This window comes from Cinclus cinclus, chromosome 4, assembly GCF_963662255.1.
Source record: "Cinclus cinclus chromosome 4, bCinCin1.1, whole genome shotgun sequence".
Lineage (NCBI taxonomy): Eukaryota > Metazoa > Chordata > Aves > Passeriformes > Cinclidae > Cinclus > Cinclus cinclus.
Window position 1 is genome coordinate 63,535,517 of NC_085049.1, and position 20,435 is coordinate 63,555,951.

At 37.5% G+C, this 20,435-nt stretch overlaps 1 protein-coding gene across 1 annotated transcript in view; it reads right to left on the reverse strand.

Annotated features, from left to right (window-relative positions):
• The window catches only part of VEZT (vezatin, adherens junctions transmembrane protein), a 38,586-nt gene that overhangs the window by 12,112 nt on the left and 6,039 nt on the right, over positions 1–20,435 (reverse strand). The window contains exons 3-7 of the mRNA XM_062491433.1: positions 16,026–16,115; positions 13,730–13,905; positions 11,008–11,283; positions 6,147–6,296; positions 1,929–2,076 (exon numbers count right to left, since the gene is read on the reverse strand). Of these exons, the coding sequence (XP_062347417.1) occupies positions 1,929–2,076; positions 6,147–6,296; positions 11,008–11,283; positions 13,730–13,905; positions 16,026–16,115 (840 nt within the window). The remainder of the gene's footprint in view (positions 1–1,928; positions 2,077–6,146; positions 6,297–11,007; positions 11,284–13,729; positions 13,906–16,025; positions 16,116–20,435) is intronic.

A 20,435-nucleotide genomic window follows, 5' to 3' on the forward strand; every position in this document is an offset into this window, starting at 1 on the left:
CAATTTACAAAAGATGCTCATGAGAAAAAAGAATACATGAATGACATGAAATTAATTTGAGGCACACATGCAAGACTGATTTGGCTGGGGGCAAAAATACAAAGCAAACAAATAGGCAGCAATCACTCAAGTGTCCCTGAACATGTGGTGCCCTGGATAAAAAAATCAAAAGCTCATGCTGTAACAAGCACAAAAGAAGACCAATCCCTTCCACCAGACATAAATCACAGGCAGTAAAAAAGTAGCACACAGGAACAGTGGACTTCAGGAACTGTTAATAATAATAATAATAATAATAATAATAATAATAATAATAATAATAATAATAATACCTACCTGAAAAAAGGCACGACAAGAGAAAAGGAAATTTCAGATGTATTTATGGTTGCAAGCAGCTTGCTCTGCCAATAACTACTGATGATCTTTGCTGACACACAAAGTACCCAACTGGCTCTCCTTAGCTTAAACTGGTATTTTTTTTCTTAAGTGAAAAATTTTCACTGTTTAAATTGCTTTACTTCAAGGACTTCAAGCCAAAAGACACATGCTACATTTGTCATATGGCTTAGAATGACCTGTATTTTAATATAAAGACAAATTATCTCAAAATGAAGAAAAACTGAAGAGGAATGCACATACATCCAAAGCTCACCACACAAATATGTGCCAAGGTTATCAAAGTATGTTATACCTACACAGGAATCTGCTTAGGACTGATTTATGTTAATTTAGCTTGGTTCAGCTGTAGCACACCCAGCCTACATTGCTGGCTGTTATGACTTACCAGAAATTGAGATTTACTAGTTGTTGTGAGCTTAACTGCATCCAGAAAGCATCCTTACCAATTTAACTAAAACAGAGGTCAGTTAAATTACTGCAAATTGCAGGTAAACAAAGGCTTAGCTTACAAGATTGGGCACCTCTGACTGCCTTCTTATGCTTAAAAAGAAGTGAGTAAATTAGCAGGCTTACATGGTTGCAATTAGAACTTCAGCTAATGAAATGCAAGAAGAAAAGATCCCAATGCTATTTATTGTAGCTCTTAGCTTACAACTAATTAGACAATGTCTCAAAGCTCAGTAATGACTATTACTGGTAACATTTACTGTCAGAACAAAAGAAGTCAAGGTCTATAAATTAAGAGAAAAAAATACAATGAAAACCAACCCCAGAGAAACACAGAAGTCATATAATAATGGAATTTTTCATTAGAAAGACAATGCTAAAGGGAAACTGCCCTGGCAGAGGACCATTAGAATATAGAAGGTTTGCATTCAAATGAGATCTTCCTTCCAATTGACTTGTGCAAATGAAAAATACCTAACATCTCAAAACAAAATAGATACAAAAGGCCATTATATGGTTGTCACTTGTTCAGTTAAATGTTTTTCAAAGATCAAAGAACCACACTGGCTCATGGCAGCAGGGGTCCAAGCTTATAATTTCTACTCCTCAGTGTGACTAAATGCAGCTACTCCCTTTGACCTCTACAACTAATTTGTGACTTCCGATGTCTCTCTTTTTGTTCATGTCAAGAGATTAGATAAAAAAATAATTAATTTGGAATTTATCTGAAAAAAATCTGGTAATTATTTTATTCAGCTGGGATCAGGTGAAATCAGAGAGCAAAAAATCATGTTTAAGGGGATCGATCAAGCTGACAACAAAACACTGATTTGAACTTCCATGATTTGCAGAAAAATATCCTAATGTTGTATTGAGTAACTTCTCTTTCTCTACATGCACAAAGAAATCACATGACTGCTGATAAATGTAGAAACACAATGATAAGAGCCTGACTGACTACACCCTACCCTCAATTCAGTGTCCTGCTATAGGCTAGGATGTACAAGGCACAGGAATTCATAACAGAAAGATTTTCACCAGAAGCCTGCATGGATGCATTAAGCCCTTCTAGGAGAGCTTACCTTGAGTGCAGGCAAGCTGAAGCCATCAGTCAGATTGTGTGCTTCCTCTTCAGAGACCTGCTCTTCACTCAGTCCCAGACCCAGCTCCTTAAAGGGGACCACACAGATGTAGCTGGTCACGTTGTCACTCTCCGAGTTCAGAGGGTAAGTTTAGTTGGAGTTAAGGTGATAAACAAAGCTACTTTTGCATTAAACACACAGAAAAGTAAAGAAATACTTAATAAGGTTTCTTATTCCAGGCAATTTTTATGAAAGCACACACTTTCATCCCAAAATCACCTGAATTCTGTTTAACTGAAAGTTTCGCAATCCTTATTTGAAGCACAGGTTTTAAAGGCTCTTAGAAGGATGAGAGATAAGACACTGACAAAACACCTACGTCAAAATGCAAACACATAAAAAGAAACAAAGTAGATTGATGAAAAATCCCTGCATCCCTTTTGAATGAGCGAAACAGCTTACTTTTAAATATTGAGTTTCCAAGAGATAGTTCATGTCAATCTTAAACTAGATATTAACAGAGGAAAGAGAACAATTGTGCAGTTTTAAGTTGTAAAGGTAGCCTGTGTTATAGACTAAACTCAGGATGTGAATTCACTCAGAGGTCTGTCAGTGGATGGATTGCTCCGAGGTCTTTACAGTAAAAGCTCTTTGACACTTCAGAGAGCTCTGTGAAGAACAGGAGCTCCCTGACTGTCTGTACCATTAACTTCAGTGATTACATCACTGTAAATACATTATGATCTCAACAGGATGAGTGGCAAACTGGTATCTATCAACACCATTCAGCACATTTAAAATCTCAGTAGGAAAATGTACATTTCCAGTCCTCACAAATGCTTAAAAAGTAGGAAGCAAGGCTAATATAACTGATACCAGAAGACAGATAAAATAATTCATAGACTAGACAGCATTTATTTTAAAATAGCACTTATTTTAGGCTAACCTCACTCTGGGGAGGAATAGTTCAAGATTTTTGCATGTTTTCTGATAGTTACCCAGTCACAAAACAGTAAAATTAATTTTAAAACAGAAACATAAATTTATGGCCCTAGGTACAAAATCACATTTGTTCCACAGAAATATATATATATTTGTAAAGCATTAATGAAAAGATGGTTTCATTTTAAAATATGGTTTTTTTCATTTATAGTTTGATCCAGAAACTGAATGCTCTCATCTCTTGCACATAAAGCCAATTAGAAGCACTTGTCTCTTGCCCAACTAATGTGTTTTCTGTGGGAAGCTACAAGTTCCATCCGCTTTCACACCCAAATTTTCCATGTGCTAAATTCTCATAGGATTGAATTTGCAAAAGGGATTTGCTTAAGAGACATTTACCAGTTAAGCAGAAGAACACTGCACGAAAAAGTAGTATTCTGTGTCCCAGGAAACAGTAAAGCAAAGTGTCCAGGATCTAAAAAAACCACATTTCTCCCTCCTTTATCCCTAATGTCCAGAAAGGAAGAAGCCTATTAAGTATTCAGACAAAACCCTGCAGTGTAAATTAATCAGGATCAGAATATTACTCCTGTAACCAGCAGCTGCCTCACATAGTGTCTACCTTAAATAAACCTGACAGCATGCCCAGCAGAGGGAGCACATAGAATAAGGATGGTAACTCCATCATTAATTGAAAATTCAGGTCAAAACCCTTCAGGACCACTTATCTTAGAAACTACTTGCACTCCTTGTTAGCCTTTTCCTGTAACATGAATTTCCAACAGTATGAATGCTACAAAAAGCAGTTTGGACACACATGGATTCCTAAGTTATGCTAAAAAATAAATTCCAGGCAACATCTCAAATGTGTTTAACCAAGGAGCCACTTACCCATACTGTGCCTCAGCCAGGGATTCCCAGTGGCCTCCTGTACCTCCTGCCTTGCTTCCTCTATTGCAGCCCTTCCACTCCCATTTCTTATCTGACAGATGAAAGCAGAGAACTGATCCCATGCCCCCATTAGCATCCTAAGGGGATCAAACATTTAGAAAGTTTAAACATATAGACACCATTATATACAGGAACACACTTCCTTCACGCACTTTGATCGAGTAGTACTTTTAGCCCTAATGCCTTCTGTTAAAGCCAAAATACTAAAGCCTAGCTTAGATTAGTTAAATTTTTTCTGTCTTTGTGAAAATATTTCATTGATCTGTTTAACTTGCACACCTTATTAACTTGAAAGAAGGCAATGCTACTTAATAATTAACTGTCAAATCCAGAATAAAATGCCTTACAGTGAATGTCTAACCTCTATCAGGTTAGACACTCTTATTTACCTATAGAGAAACAAGAATGCTAATGTATCCCTGTATGTAACAATTTAACATTCATACTTTAGTCTTCAAAAGCACATTTCTCATCTAAAGACCTAACAGGAGGGCCTCACAGGGAAATCCTAGCTGCTCTTCTACAAAATTCTTGCTGCTCACTAGAGGTGAGCTAAGTATGTGATGAACTGGCTGGTCAAGGAAGAAACATTGCACTGAAAAATGCCCAAGTGTCTCTACTCAGACCTTCCAGCATGGCACTTTAGAATTTTATAATCTCAAGAGGGTACAACTTTTTGTTTAGCTTGCTTGTTTTTTTGTATGAACTTTACCTCTCCTTAGTTAAAGGTATGTGTTTTTCTAACAGTTCGTGATGCAGTAATTAAACCTTTACAGATGAGAAGGAACAAGTTTTTACTGGATTTACTACAGGAAATTTGCAAATTTCCCTGTGCTCAGTGCATCTCAAAGACATAGAATGCATTTTACATGCATTCCATTCTAATGGCGTAAGGTATCACTTAGTTTAAAATACTATCTAATGTCTAGTTTCATTGCTAATAAAAAAACCCAACACTATTTATGCCTTGACAGCAAAGAACATCACCTCACAACAAAATCCAAGCTTTTTAAGTTTGTGTGGTCCAATGCCCAGGTCTTACCTATCAAAATAGTTCATGGGAAATGGAGTATCAGACCATTCTCCATCAGCTAACATCAGCCAGTAATACAAGCTACAAGATTTCCTCCATCCAGCTTGTATACAATTACATCAGATTCCCATGATGCAGAACCCACAAGGCTCTTAACAACAAAAGTATTAAGCAGCTAGCATGCCGAGGGAAGGATTGCCTGAGTTAGCACACAATTCAATGGAGGGCAGTGCAGAGAGCTTTTGAACTGGTCTGCATGACATCCTGTAAATACTTAGCCCAAAGTGCCTAATTTCTAGTTTAGGCTTTCAGCCATTGTGTCCTGCTATAACCTTAGATTCTGAATGAAAAGAGAAGTACTCTTCTCTATGGCACTGTGTTCTGTGATTTTGAGCAATGCACTCTTGTTGACATGAACAAATCAGAACAAGAACGGTGTTAAGAAAATGCTGAGCTATTTCTGCTGGCACCCAACTATCCCTCTGCACAAAATGTAAGCAATATGACTTTCCATCTCATTAAATTACTGGTCTACAAAGTTTGACGCAACTGCCTGGTATAAGGATAAAAGATGACTGTGTATTTTTTCTTCTACATGGGAACAAATTTTAATTAGGGCAAAAGTATTTAACTGTATTCAGTGAAGGCAGCTATCTAACTAACTGACGGACACTAGCCACAAGCTGAATTTCTATATTGCTGAACTTCTAGTTCTACTGAATAGAAATGAAAATGGTAACACATCAATTTATGCAATTTGTATCACTGTGAATAAAGCTGTGACCTAAAATTTTTAATTCTCTGTCACAGGTTTATTAGACTGATCTTCTAACATATTTGAGATATATATTAACATAAAAGCTTGATTTGCTGCAGTTAATTTTGGTAGGAGAAAACCAACTTACCTTTGAACATAGGGATGTTGAGTGAAAGGCCATATTGTTCAGAGAAGAGGATATTTTGGTGCAAGGGTATTTTGGGCTAAGAGGAATTATAAAACAAAATATTGAATGGCTCTGAAACACATCATCAGCACTTAACACCAAAAGCACGTGTGTCAATAGTTGATACAATGTTTTCAGTGCACAGAATCTTATCTCACACTACACAGTACACAAAAAGGCAAATTTTAAGCGTGTTTCAAACCAAACACAAGCCCCAATTCACTAAGCTACCTTTTCTTTCCCTTGTTTAGATATGTAACTGGATACTGTATGTTTCTAGACATCCTGACTCTAAACATTGGCACAACATGGGCTACCTGAACGGGTGGGTTTTTACAGAAAGGATATTTTTTCAGCATGTACAGAGTAGCCAGTCTCGCAGCTCGGAAGTTGGCTCTGACCGATCGATACACCGCTTTCCGGAGGCCAATCAGGTGCTGACTAGGATGCTGTCCAGCTTTATTAAATGGGCAAGCGGCACTGACCCTGTCAAGCAAACTTGAAAAGTAAAATGTGATACAACTGTACAGATGTCCTAAAGTATTTTTATAAAGAACAGTACATCAGTTTTTCTATTTCATTATTTAGAAAGCTTTTTTAAATCACTCAGTAACTATGAGACTAGAAAAAAAGAACCTGATCATATCAATTATATATTTAATCAAAATTTCAGACAGCAGCCAGAATTCCTCAGTAAATAGCCTAAATCTATTCTCATCTGAGCTGTGGCAAAACTCCTGAGCACAATTATTTTCTCTAAAATTTTCCAAAATGGTAATGATAGACATAACATTATTTCAATCACGATACAAAACTACTACAAGCCCACTGTCACCTTTGGAAATTTTAATAAACATGTATTTAACATATACCTCTTCATATCCAAATTTATTTTTTCAATAATTTTTGCAGAAAAAAGTGCCAATACATAGCTTTTCATGCAAAACACTATATTCTTTTAAGCTTCCTGATGCAGAAAGTTTTCTAGGTGAAGAGGAATATTATTTAAGAGGTGACATAGATTTTTATCATCATGCAATGAATGGTAGCTGTGAGTCTTGACAGGTAAACACACGAAATGCATACACCACACAAGAATACTGGAAAATACATCTAGGTCAGCTATTCAGGTGAATATATCATTTAAAAGTAACAACACCATTTGCCTCTTAGAACATAACTCAGATTGGCTTTAGCACTGTAAGAAATCGCCTCATCTGGAAATAAAATGAATTGTGACCTGGGTGAACATTGAACAGGTCTGTGGAACTTTAGCTCCAGCTGTATCTCTTCATATACAATCTGATGTCAAACCTGTGACTGAGACTCTGGAAGCAGCCTAGGTGCACTCTACTTGCTGGGACTGTTTTTACTAGAATCAACTCAGGAATGAACATAGTCTGGATGACAGGACAATCAGTTGTGATTAACTGTTTGGGGACTGGAAGCCTGCCTCTGCTCTCATCTTTCCCAGGGCACAATGAAGAGGTGATTTCATGTGCAGTCACTTAAAAGGAAAAAGCATAGAGGGTACCTGGTAAGCTGAGGTGGGTTGCTGCATTGGTAACTATTTATGTAGTCCATCTGACTAAAAAGCTGACCAAGTTGGCAGACACAACACTGGGAAAATGTCAGCAGTGTCAATCTGTCCTACTCCATGTGCTTAGCTGGACCGTGCTGTACATTGACTGGGAGGGTAAATAGCTTGTGGCCTTCACTATCAAATATAAAAACCAGAGCAGCCCACCCAGTGAGCAAGGCTGGAACCATATATCAGTAAGTTTAACACCATTAACGCAGGCAGATTCATGCCAAATATTGCCATATATTGAATATGCTAGCTGAAATACAATATAAAATATCTGCATGCCATTTTAAATTGTGTTATTAAAATGGTTTATATAACATCTCATAAACTACTTTAAAATCTGAAAAAATAAAAACTGTTCATTTCCATTTCTAAATGTAAATTTAAAACGCTAGCCTTGCTGTATCTTTCACTAGGGAACACAACATGTAATGCAGTACATGTCAATCTCTAACCTTTCCCTAGCTTTTGAAAGTAACAACTGGAAGTGTTTATGTATAAACTCTCACATCAGTCTGTAGACCCAAGCCCATGTGAATTGTCAGAAGCGAAGCTCAAAGAAAAAGCTCAAAGAAAAGGAGCAAAATTCTTCTACCATAAAAAAGAGACAGAGATCTATGTTCTACTTCAGCAATGAAGACTTTTCCAGTTCCTATAGAGAACAAATATAGCATAACTCATGCACAGCACATACTGCCAGTATTCAGCACAACAATCTGCTTTCCTTCTGGAATAGATTGTTTCAATGCTTTTTATAAAAAAAATTCTTCCTATTCAACTAATTTAAACTAGTAGAATCTATTATATGTCTTTCTGTCAGGCATATAATATCCCTAAATTCCTAGTGTTTCATTTATCTTTACAGAATCATAGAATGGTTTGGGTTGAAACGGAACATGAAGATGCTCTAATTCCAAACCACCTGCCATGGGCAAGGACACCTTCCACCAGGCTCCTCAAAACCCCATCCAGCCTGGCCCTGAACACTTCCAGGGATGGGTAAGTCACCACTTCTCTGAACAATCTGTTCCTGTGTTCCTACCCAGGTGAGGTCTCAGCCATCTCTGCATCACAGAGCTGGTACCATGCAGACACACTTGAAATTCTAACAGTGTTAAACACTTCCAAAGCCCATGCTGGAATCAGAATATCAAGTTGTCTTTGAGAGCATGTAATAATGAAGGAGAATAATGTAAGTGAAGCCTGACAGGATTACAGAATAGTTAAGAATCACAGAATAGTTCAGAATAGTTAAAACTGGAAGGGACTGCTGGAAGCCATCTAATCCAAGCTCCCTGCTCAAGTTAGTTCCTGATCTCTGTGGCTGCAGTCAGTTTTACTGGGTGGAAAGGGAATGAAGGCAAAAGGATGTTTGACCATCTATTTGAGTATAACAGTCACTACCTCACAGTAGTAAACCACTTAACCTTTAGAGAACTGACCAAAACCTCATCAGTAAAATCTACCATTTACAGAGACAGTCCAGTATCGATTAATAAGGGGCAAATAGGGTAGAATAAAGCAAAGCCATAGATACTTCAATGGATGTGTAAATTAGTCTATGAGAACAGCAATGGATGGTGTCATGGGGAGGAAAATCAGCAGTGGAACATGAGGAACTTCAGGCTGAAGCTGCAGACCTGGACTTGCCCTGTCAGAGTTTAGCTAAGTACAACCAGTCAAAGTCTAAACCTGGTACTATTTAAATGACAGCTTCAGTACCTTTCCACTCACAATATTGTCAATGCACAGGCCAAACTATGCTGAGTTAGCAGTACCTTAAAACAGCTGCACATGTAACACTGACCAGGATGCTGTACCTGATTGAAATCTCATTCCTTCAAGGATGTAAAATAACACAAGAGGATACTCAGTAAGTTTTCAAATGCAACCATTTCTATTGCCATGAGATTCTTTCTGAATAAGCACTCGGATTTTGATAACCTTAATACAGGAAAATATACTAAACTTTGTTCTGCTGAGGTTTACTGTAGAAAATTCTAGGAAAAAAAAAAAAGGAAAACTTTTCAAAGAGATACCCAAAGCAAAGAATTTCACATTGCCCTTTGCAGCATCTCTTGCATATGTAGATACAGAAAAGGACACTCTGGACTTAGAACTTCCTCTAGACTAAACCACCTCAAAATTTGTACAGCACTGACTTCTTTATACTGTACAGTTGTTCCAGTGAGGATGCTGGCACAGGCTTCTCCCACTCCATCCATATACTAAAGTCTTTTGAAAAGCTTGCCAAAGTTTCAAGTAAAGAAGCTGTTGGATCAAGCATCAGCTTAAAGACCAGTCTTTTCTTTGCTAATCTGTTATCTAAGATATGTAGTAAAAGAACAAGGCAGCAGCAATTTAGACATTGACCACAAGTTCATTTGCTTAAACTTAGGCAAAAATCCAAATGTTTTTCTCATCTGTAATTTGGACAAGCCCGAACAATAATTTCTTTTATGAACCCTTTTGCAAAGATAAGACTGCTTGTTGCTCAAGTATATGCTTCTTCAGCAAAAATCCAGACCAAAACAAAAACCACATAGCTAGGCAGAATGAAGACATGCTTGTGCATTCCAAAGGGAGAATGAAACATTTCTTCAGTGAAATACACTGAGGGTATCTCAAGCTAAAAAATTAATCCAGAATTTTAAGTCTTAAGTTGCACACTTGCATGTAAGAACATGTGTCTGAATGCAGAATAGTTGGTCTGGTGCGGATAAGCATCTTGTTGCCCACAAGGGAACTTCTGCTTTTTTTGAGAAAGAAGTTAATTGTATTTTAGGTGCTGGTGCTTCTCACCTCCTTTAGCCTTCACAGGGATTGGCACACATATGGATTCATCATAGGTGGTTACAACACAAAAGCATCCACAGCAATGAGTGCACAGACACGGGTCTGTTGGCTTTGGAATCACTGCATACACTGAATACTTTCTGATGTCCTTTCACATAGCAAATCAGAAAAACTTATCAAATAACTACAAGAGCTAAGTAATCAGAAACACTTGTATCCCTTAAGTGGAAAAGATGCAAATTCAATCGTAAATAATTTAAGAATCTAAAGGTTTCAACAATTGCATGCAAGAGAAAAAGACTAAAGTTAATTTACTTGAGTAAAGTAAAATGGGAAATTATGTCTGATGTCTTTTGCTGATTACTGTGTTCTCACTACTTCAGACATATTTGTTAAATAAAAATAGAATGGTTTTCATGTCATCCTGTTTTCTAAAATATAAGTGATTACCTGCAGATCAGTTTATTTACATCAATTTGGTAATGTAAGATAAAAAAACTCTCTAAATGACTCTCCAAAATAGTTAACTCAGTTCAAAGTCCATTTGTTCATATATTTCATTGCTAGCAACACGGGACATTTCAAAGGTATATGAGTTTTGTGAGACTTAATTCACTTTCAGGATGCAGGGTTTCAACACTGAGTTGTTAGAATTCATACTTTTAGTATGAATGGTAATTATACTATTTCATGTAAATGAAAACCTTTAAGTATTATGTTTTTCAGTAATTCCACTTGTTATGGGAGGCAGTGTAACAAGACAGTTTTAGACAACAGCTGGTCTGAATGGATCTGTGTATTAAGTAAAGTGAAATACAGACTCACAGGGTAAATCCTCTGGAAATCACTTCAGTCTCTTGAATGAGCCGTAGAGCTTTCCTCACGAGATTAGTAAAGGCTCGGCTATTCGCCACTGTTTCTTCCAGCTGGATACAGTATTTTCGCAGGGACATTTGCAGCTTGGCCGTCCTCCAGGTGCCCCACGCTCTAAAGACTGCGTAGAGGAGCAGCACGGGTCCGCACAGCAGCCATGATGATTCCTTCCACCACGAAGGAAACATAAGCAGTGCACTTACAAAGGCAAGGAACAAGGAGACATCCCTGCAAACAGAGACAGTACCACCAACCACACGTTATTTAGGGCAAACAAGTGGGAAAACTACCGAGTTTTCAGTTACACTTGAGATTGCATCTTATTGTAGGGCTTTCATAAAGGGAACTGTAAACAGTGAAAACTACTTGGTGACAGGTTTAGATGAATACATACATTATATTACTTGGCTGGTATACTCTAAGGAAACCTTTCTTCAGCTTTTTTACAGCATGAGTAGGAGAGTAATGTACTACTTTGAAAGGTCAGTTTCTCTTACACATATGACTTAAAAAAATAGAAAATTCAAAAAAAGAAAAAACCTGACCACTCAGCATTATAAGCCAGGGTGTGTAGGAACTGTAATATCTGTACTTCCAGGTTCAAGAGTACAGTAGGGAAGGGCATGTTTCTTTTGGTAGCAAATCCCTCAATTAGTGCCAGCTGTATTTTTTCTAGAGTCTGACTCATTTAACTTGGACACCAATGCACCACTAGTTTCTAACACAATTTTATAAAGATGGCTTGAATAATCTTTTAAAATAATTTGGCACCTTTTGAAAATTCTTAAAGAATATAGATCCTAGTATCTCAGTTATTTCTCAAAGACATTAAAAAGGCTTATAAATTTGTTACTTTCCTCTATAAAATTCAACAAAAATAAGTAACTGCTAGAAAATATACTGTGTTTCATATATATTATTACATGGCTTTGCAAAATAATCACAATCTTCAGATAGATGGATGGGATACCAGCTTCACAATGGATTACAACTATACTTTTCCAGAATGTTTTCAATGAAAAACATTTTTATCCTTCATCCCTTAAAGCTGTGTATCCTCCATTTAGGTTTGGAAGTATTCACATGGCATATTTTTCCACTTTGAAAATAAGGCACAATCTCTGGGTTTCTATTTCCTGGACAGTTTTTTGGTCAAATTTCAACCAGCTTTACAAGTGTTAACTCTTTAGGGCTACTGACTACTGATATGTTTCAGTAAAGGTCTTGGGTTAAAATATTACAAATATGTAACTACCTTTGAAAGGGACAGACACAGTCTCTAACTTCCTTGGTACATTAAAAAACAAAGTGCCACACATAAAATAAATAAAATTGCAACAATGAAAGATTAGAAGGGATTAACAGCTCACTTCATTCATTTTCAGCTTCTAGTTGGTTAACCCAGATCATAATGGACAGACCAAAGACGACAATGGAAACTCCACAAGCCATGCCGTGGCTATTCCAACTCGTATGTATCCTTGGAGCTCAAAAGATTTCCCCTAAGTCCCAGTTTGAATCACTGGCAGATTAATTACATTATTCTTTCTCATATCCTTCCCTTTTCTGAGCAGAACAAATGATGACTGATCACCACCTTCTACATATCATAACACCATTCCATCCCAGAGATATGCAGGTCCTTTCCTGGAGTAGTACTGCATATCCAATTATTCATCACTTGACTTTTCCTTCCCAAGTATAGCACTGAACCTTTGTCTTTATTTTAATTTTCTATGGTTTTCAAGGTATTTCTCCAAGCTACTGTTGTCCTCTGGTCTATGAAAAGACAAACTTGGTGTCATCTGGAAAATGAACAACATTCGCAAATTTCGTAAGTGTACTTTATCAGCTGAAAGTTAAAGAAACTTAATAATGCTAGGAGCAGAAAAAAATGGTTCAAAGGTTCTCTTGTTTGACAGAGAGCATCAATAATGACATAACTTAAACAGTAGAGGTGTGACACTATAATAAGTTTATCTGCTTTTTTAGTGTATATATGAGAAAATAGCACTGGACAATATTATGTGATTTTTTTTCTACTGATTACTGCATTTCCAAGCAAGACGCTGTCAGAACAACCACTGGCATTGTTATTTTTTACATACAGGTGGTAGCTGTTCAAACACTGCTGCAGTCAGCTCCTTCAGTATTGTTGAGTAAATTCCACAAGACTCTGCTGACTACAGTGTATCTTACTGAAATATTCTGTAGTTTATTCTTCTGATATTCTATGTTTGAAAATTAATTGTACATCCCACCTCACCTCCCCCTACCCAGAACATTTTATAAAGACCACACCAAAATAAACACTTTTCAATTCAGTCTTCACAGTCATGTCTCATCAAAATTACCTCTGCATAGCTTCAGAAATTAATGAATTAATCAACTACGTTAGTTCTTCCTTACTGAATATTTAGTTAGGGAGTATGTTGTTTCATGTTAATGTAGTCCATCTAGTTCCCTCAGATAAAAATTCACTCTTTCAATAAAATGCCCAATTAAAAAAAAAACCAAAACATGCTTATACAAAAATCTGGGGACTAGCTGAATAAAGACCCAAGGACATGAGAAAAAATATAGTTACTTTAATGTTGCATTTTATATCAAGGATGCACAATATGTTTTTTGCTTGTCCCAATGACTATAATAGTAGATATCCTCAATACAATACCAAATATTAGGAGTTGCTAGGGAGCGTAGCGTTGGAAGCTGTCTGTTTTCCTGTTGCTTACACTGCCCTGCAGACAGGATACTGGGGTCAAGGAATTCAATCAGTTCCACATCCTCCTGCAGCAGAACTTCCTGTTGCAGGATGGTACGGAGCGTGTCAAATCGAAATCCAACATCCTTACCACATACAAATGGGCAGGAGAAAAAACAGGCATTAGTAAAGAATATGCAAATTCTTAAAATTAAGTTAGCATAACGAGGAAGACACCCACATTACACTTTACTGACAACAATCTGTTCCCAGAGCACAGGACCGTTTCAGATATATCACAAATAGCTACTTTTTATTAAACTTGTTTAACTTTAAAAGCTCACACACTACCTAACAGCTGGGGCTTGCAGACTGCAGCACACTGACTTTGTGATCTGACTTTGTGATAGTAACAATATCTGGAAACAGGCCACTGAGTATGCCAATATGTTTGCATAAGAATAAGAGAGGTACTGAATCTATTACAAGATCATTAAAAAAACAGAAAGTACTTTTTTTCTAAAATGTCATCACATCATTTATATCATTAACAAACAAACAAAACTTAGAGAAAGAAAGAGAGATATTGCTAATTAGTCAGCAAAATGTCACTTGTGGACACTTAACAGTAGGGTCAGTGCACTGGATCGAAGCCCCAAGCCAAGGCAATGGAGTACCTTCCTGCAGGATTCTGTCCCTTTCCCAAAGGAACTCAATCCAAATATGAAACAGCATGGGGGTCCAAAGACCTCACACCTGCTAAACCTCAGGCAAACTTTACGGAGTTACTTAGCTGAGAATTTGGTGCTATAAGCATTTGCTACTTTTCCTCCAACTATAGCTGCTCAAGACAAATATGCAGTTCACGAAGACAAATAAAACCATCAGAGAAGCCCCCTGAAATTTTCATTTGCATAATGCACCAAACCATAATTACTTCAAATTAAGAATGTCAGAACAAACACTGAACATGTGCATCCCTGCATCTAGCTAATTACAGGAGAGAAAAGAGAACATTTCTGAAAAGTCTCTAATAGAAGCTTTCAACACAAGTGTGACATTTCACAGTACAAAATCTGTTTCATTCTGTCACTGACAGAATGAGATTCTTTATGAAACCATAAGATAGATAGTTTAGAAATTTTATTCCATGCACAGATGTCACCTCAGATAACTTTCATTCTACTTTTAATGGAAAACATTTGTTTCAGGACTGTGCAAGAGGAAGCTCTGCCCTCCTCTGATGCATCCTGTGTCATTTCAATACTCTACTGGAGTCTGCAGCAGGACAAACGTTTTCCATATTCTTCAGTTACGCCTCCATCTTAAGAAAGTAAGGCTAAAAATTGCTGTTAAGATAATACCCTAAATTCATAGGGGAAGAGAGGAAGAAAAAAGTCAATCAAAGATCACTAATGAGAGATTTTCAGAGGAAATTTTATCTTCCTGAGATAAAGGAGAACTGGGATATAGCAGAACTCTGTGAGAAATGGAAAATTCTAGCTTCTCATGTTGCTCAACATTTTCTTTTGAAGCTCCATTTGAAGCCATCATCCCTACATTTTAGTAGAAAAAAAAAAAAATCTAGATTCTGGAACAGTCTGACTAAAGTGATATTTGCAAGCCATACTGGGAGCGTGAAGGAGCTGGGTACAAGTTAAAGCAGATCTAAGACAAGCCCAGACTGGAAAGTGGTGCTGCAGGGAAAGAGCAAAGTTTGCTTTGCCTTTCCCAAAAGCAGAAGCCCTGCAGAGAGCAGTGTAGAAACAAAGAGGCCAGAATGGATCCAGGGCCAGTACAGCTGCACTGTGTTGGTGCTGTGCCTGAGCTAACAAGCTGAAACAGAGGGTGAAGCAATACTCAGCTGAGGCTCTAGACCATTCTGTCTTAGGTGGTCTCTACAAGGCAATAGGCTGCAACACGTGGACTTTCTCAGTCAGCGTCTCCACACTGCCTTCCACCAAAGGGGTACCTACACTGTAATTAAACTCATTTCAACTTCCAAGAATTTCTTTATTTCTCACATACCATCTTCCGCATTTTGAACATCTTCAACCTGGCTACTGATACTGTTCCTGTCCTTTTGTGCCCAATTTGGCACATTAAATGAAAACCAGAATTAGTATTATCTAAAGAATAAGTAATACTCTTAGAGCCAAAACAAATGACACAGACCAATGATGTTTTTCAGAGGATGAGATAGAGAGGAGAGGAAGACCTGTGGATTAGAAAAGGAAATGGAAAACTAAAAAAAGTGATCACTTACCAGTCGGTGAAGTATGTCATCATTTTTCTTGTAATGTGGAAAAGGAAACCAGCTTCTAAAAAACTCAACTAGTTTTGACAGGATGCCTTGCTGAAAGAAACAGAAATTACTCCAATTAAAAAAAAACCAACAAAAATCAAAGCAAAAAATTAAATAAATAACAGCAGACAATGTCTTTATTTCTGCATTTGATTTTCTTGTTAACTCAGACCAAGTACCTGTGAGGAAGTTTCACTTACTGTGTCTGGCCTAATTTCAGAGTACACTAAGAGAACATCTGCTTCCCGTCGGTTTGCTTGTGAACAAGAGAATAAAATAAAACCTTCAGTAACCCCACCTATTTGGAACATAATAGATTGTTATGTTGCTCTGTTAAAAATAACTACAGCTAAGATTAGATTGATCTCAAGTTGGCAGCTACTTCATTGATATAAAAGACTTTCTCTCTCCTGGGGGATAAAACCCCAAAGCTTCAATGACTGACAGGCTGAAGAAAAGTGAAAGACCAGAACAGGAACAACCTCTCCTCAGCTTCCCATTGCAGCCTGAGAACAAGCTCCAGAGGAGTTGTAAACAGAGACAGGGAAAGTGACAGTAAGAGGAGGAAATGCCCCAAAACCCCCCTGTCCACACCAGTGTGTGCCACCAGGTACTTTGTCTCTATGCTGCTTCCCACACAACCTAAATTCACACTTTTGTCTGAGCTGTAAACATAACTTCAGATGCCACTAATAGAGGGCCTCCCTCTCAGTCATCACACATTCTACTCATGTGTCTTCCTAAAACAAGATACATGATCGATTATAACTGAATAGATGCATGGTTTTGCTTCAGTCTGCAGCCAATCAATGAACAAAAAATGTGCAGCTTTTGACACACCATTCTACCTACTTTCCTCATGCTGAACTGACAGGAAGTATTTTTCAAAATATTTAGTTATAAATATTTTATTAATTCTGAGGCCCTGTCTCAATCTTCAGACTGTTGACATGTAATACAATCAAAATGTAATTGATAAAATGTATGTAAAAAAAAACTGTGAAGTGCTTACATTTTGCGGCATACTGTTTCAAAATAATAAAACAAAACTCCATACTGATTCTAAAAGGTGACAGCTTCTGTTTCTCCCTTGTTTGGGTTTTTTCCCATTTTTTATTCCCCTCTTGTTTGTATTTTGCTTGTTTTTCCCCCCAACTACAAATGGGAAATAGAAGAACAAACCCAAGCAACAGGAGCTCAGAGTTTTGTAGTTAACCTGTGACCAGCCTGACGGCCTTCTGAGAGGCAGTGTGACCAGTCTGGTGCAGCAAGCCAGGGCAGAACAGCCTTAATGTCAAGAACTGTTTCAGGCTCTTATACTGTCTAAGGCTCTTATGCTTACACAGTTTTTGAAATAACTTATTTTGGTGCCCATTTAAGTAATCTAACTCAAGCTTTTCTTTACAAATATCTCATCTTTCTGTGTACAGTTAGATTTTGAGATCTATGCCACAAGGAAGTGTTTTTAAGTCAGTGAAGAGGTAAACCAGTAACAGGGATCTTATAATGATAGGTCTTCCCGAAACACTGACATCATCGTGGTTTAATAGGAGGAGCTATCCCAGCAATTCACACTTAAAGACTATGGAATAAATCCAAGTGATTGTATTTTGATATTGCTCAAGGGCAAGGACATAAGTCAGAAGAATGTCACTAACTGCAGCACAAGATAATCTTTCAAGTTTCTTCCAGAGTGGTGCAAAAAGAAATAAAATTTTCTAATTGCAACACTGTAGAAAATTGAAATTAAATGAACAAAGGTCTTGTTCTCCATTTGAATTTCAGACAGGTATTTCACTGAAAAATACTTTTCCCTCTACACTGAAAGCAGGGGAGGAAAGAGTAATCCATTTAATTTAAGAATATGCCTCTTGAATCCTATAATTTTCAACTGCTTAGCCTTTTGTAAGTCTTTGGATTTTTATAAATGAACATTTAAAGCTACACCAAGGATAGTTTCACACTGCTACCAGCTCACTAAGCTAGACTGTGGAATTACTGAAAAATACCCTAGCGTGCTACATGAGCAATCTTTTAGTTTATTCTCCATGGCTTTGCTTAAAAATAAAGATCTGAGCTTGAATAAACATTCAATAGGCAAGTCAGTGCTTGAAAATACAAAACAAGACAATCCACTGTCTTGGGCTGTGACCCAACAGAGTACACCAACACAGTGAATTATTCACATCCTTGGAATAGTGTCTCACAGTTTGCATTCCCATTGGGAGTGTTACTGACAAGTAAAACTGCTTTCACCAACACACAAGTCAGGTCCTGTTTCCAATGCTTCTGGAGTATTCTTACAGCTTTAGAACAACACTCAGTCAAACTCTGTAAACTAAATAACAATGATGCATAACTCCTATAATTTAAAAAAATACTAGCATAGTACGTGTACATTTTAGGTAAATTATTTTGAATCTAAAAAAGAATTCTAAGGACTATCTCTCCTTTGTAGAGAAATTCTTCAGAAGAAGATAATGCTATACATTGAATACTTTGCATTGAGTGGGTGGGAAGCCCTAGACAAAGGCAAAGGACTGGTCCCTTTGCCATCCCACACCAGGTCACCTGCACAGCTACTCAGGGCTAGCCCCAGCGCAATTCTCAGAAGCTGCCTCCAGCATCAGCTCTGTTCTAATGACAAAATATCATCATATCTAAGGTGGGACAAGGGCACAGCAGTCTAGGAAAATGGCTGAGAAAGGAAAGATGTAAATGGGAAGTGATAAATTCTGTAAAGATCAAGCAGAATTACCCAAATGGGATTTAATTCCAGAAAACAAGTCTAGGAGCTCTTACTAGCAGTGCTTTTGAGTATCAAGTGATCATGAGATCAGGACTTTAGCTGTAACTTTCCCCATAGATTGGCACAGCCAGGAACACTGCACCTACAATTACTATGCTAAATCACATCTCCATAATTCTTCAGATGGGAGCTTGGCATTTCATCAGCCCCCAGAACACAACCTTAAAACACCTTTACAGCTTTTTAACTCAGTATTCATTAAGACCATATTCCAATAAAAACAAAAAGGCCAAGAAACCACCACCAAAATCACATGTCCTGAGAAGTATTTAAAATGTGCTTCAAATTCAACCGGTGCCTCTGCATTTCCTTATGCCTGAACCATGAGCTCTGCTTGGCAGGACAGCTAGACACAACAGAAATATTTGTATCAGTCCCTAGGAACTTTTTCTTCCATTTTTTCAGCCCTGAAGATCCCCAAGTAGAACTTTGCTGCACCAAATTCTTGCTGCGTGTCACCTGCTTTCAGCTGCACAAGGTTTCCACTTGACTGAACACAAGAGGAGGAAATGATCTCAACTCAAAGACAAAGCAATACTGCAGCTTTACATTTTTATCTTAAGAAAGTGTTTAAGGCATTTGGAAACTTGCTTTTCAGAACAGAAGGAAAGCGATATACACTTACAGTGTGGAACAGCATCTGCTCCCTGTCATCATAGTTACATCAAGCCTCAAGGAAGATCATTTCATATTAGGACTGTGGGTAGGTACATATTCAGAAGTCAGAAACCATTTATTTTTCCAGACATTTTATCATTTCAGTAGATTAGGCCAGTGAAGGCCAAGAGAAGGGAAATGGTAATAGTCTCATGCAAAACTGAGGAAATGACTGGATAGGAATGCAAAATACTTGTCTGTATGTCATAAAAAAGTTGCAACAAAGCCTCAGATCCTCCTAAATACAGTCTACTTTTCTAAATGTGTGGCCAGCTGCCTCTCCCTCATTTTCTTTCCTATTGAGATACCCTACCAAAATGCGACACAGAAATCAAATGACAAAACCAGACTCTCTGACATCAGATTACAAAAGAAAAGTGTTAACTCTTCCCAACTGGCACTGGAATTTGCAGCAGGAACAACCTATGACAGTTTATCACTAAAAATTACACACAGGTTTCTTCCTCATTTCCACTATGTATCCTTGTCTAGACAGAGATGAGACAATGTGAACATCACCTATTGTTTGTAAGAAATGGATAGCCCATTTTCACACACCCACTCCTTCAAGTTGCAAGGCAAACCATGAAGAATTACTTCTACATCTGACACAATCCTGGAGGAATTGCTGCCAACACAATAAAATTAAGTGTAAAATGCTTGAGGGGAAGGGAGGGGGAAAAAACAGAATACCTGAGGTCTTTAAAAGTGGTATATCTTACTACTTTTGAGGTTCTTAACCCCACAGCATTTTGGTATAAAAGTCAGTGGAAATTATATACACAAATGCAATATCACACTGATATTCTGACTGCCACAAAAGTAACTATGCAAAATAATGTAGCTGACAGTCCATGCATTACTTCATAGTAATCAAGAGAGTATCAACCAATGAAATGTCAACC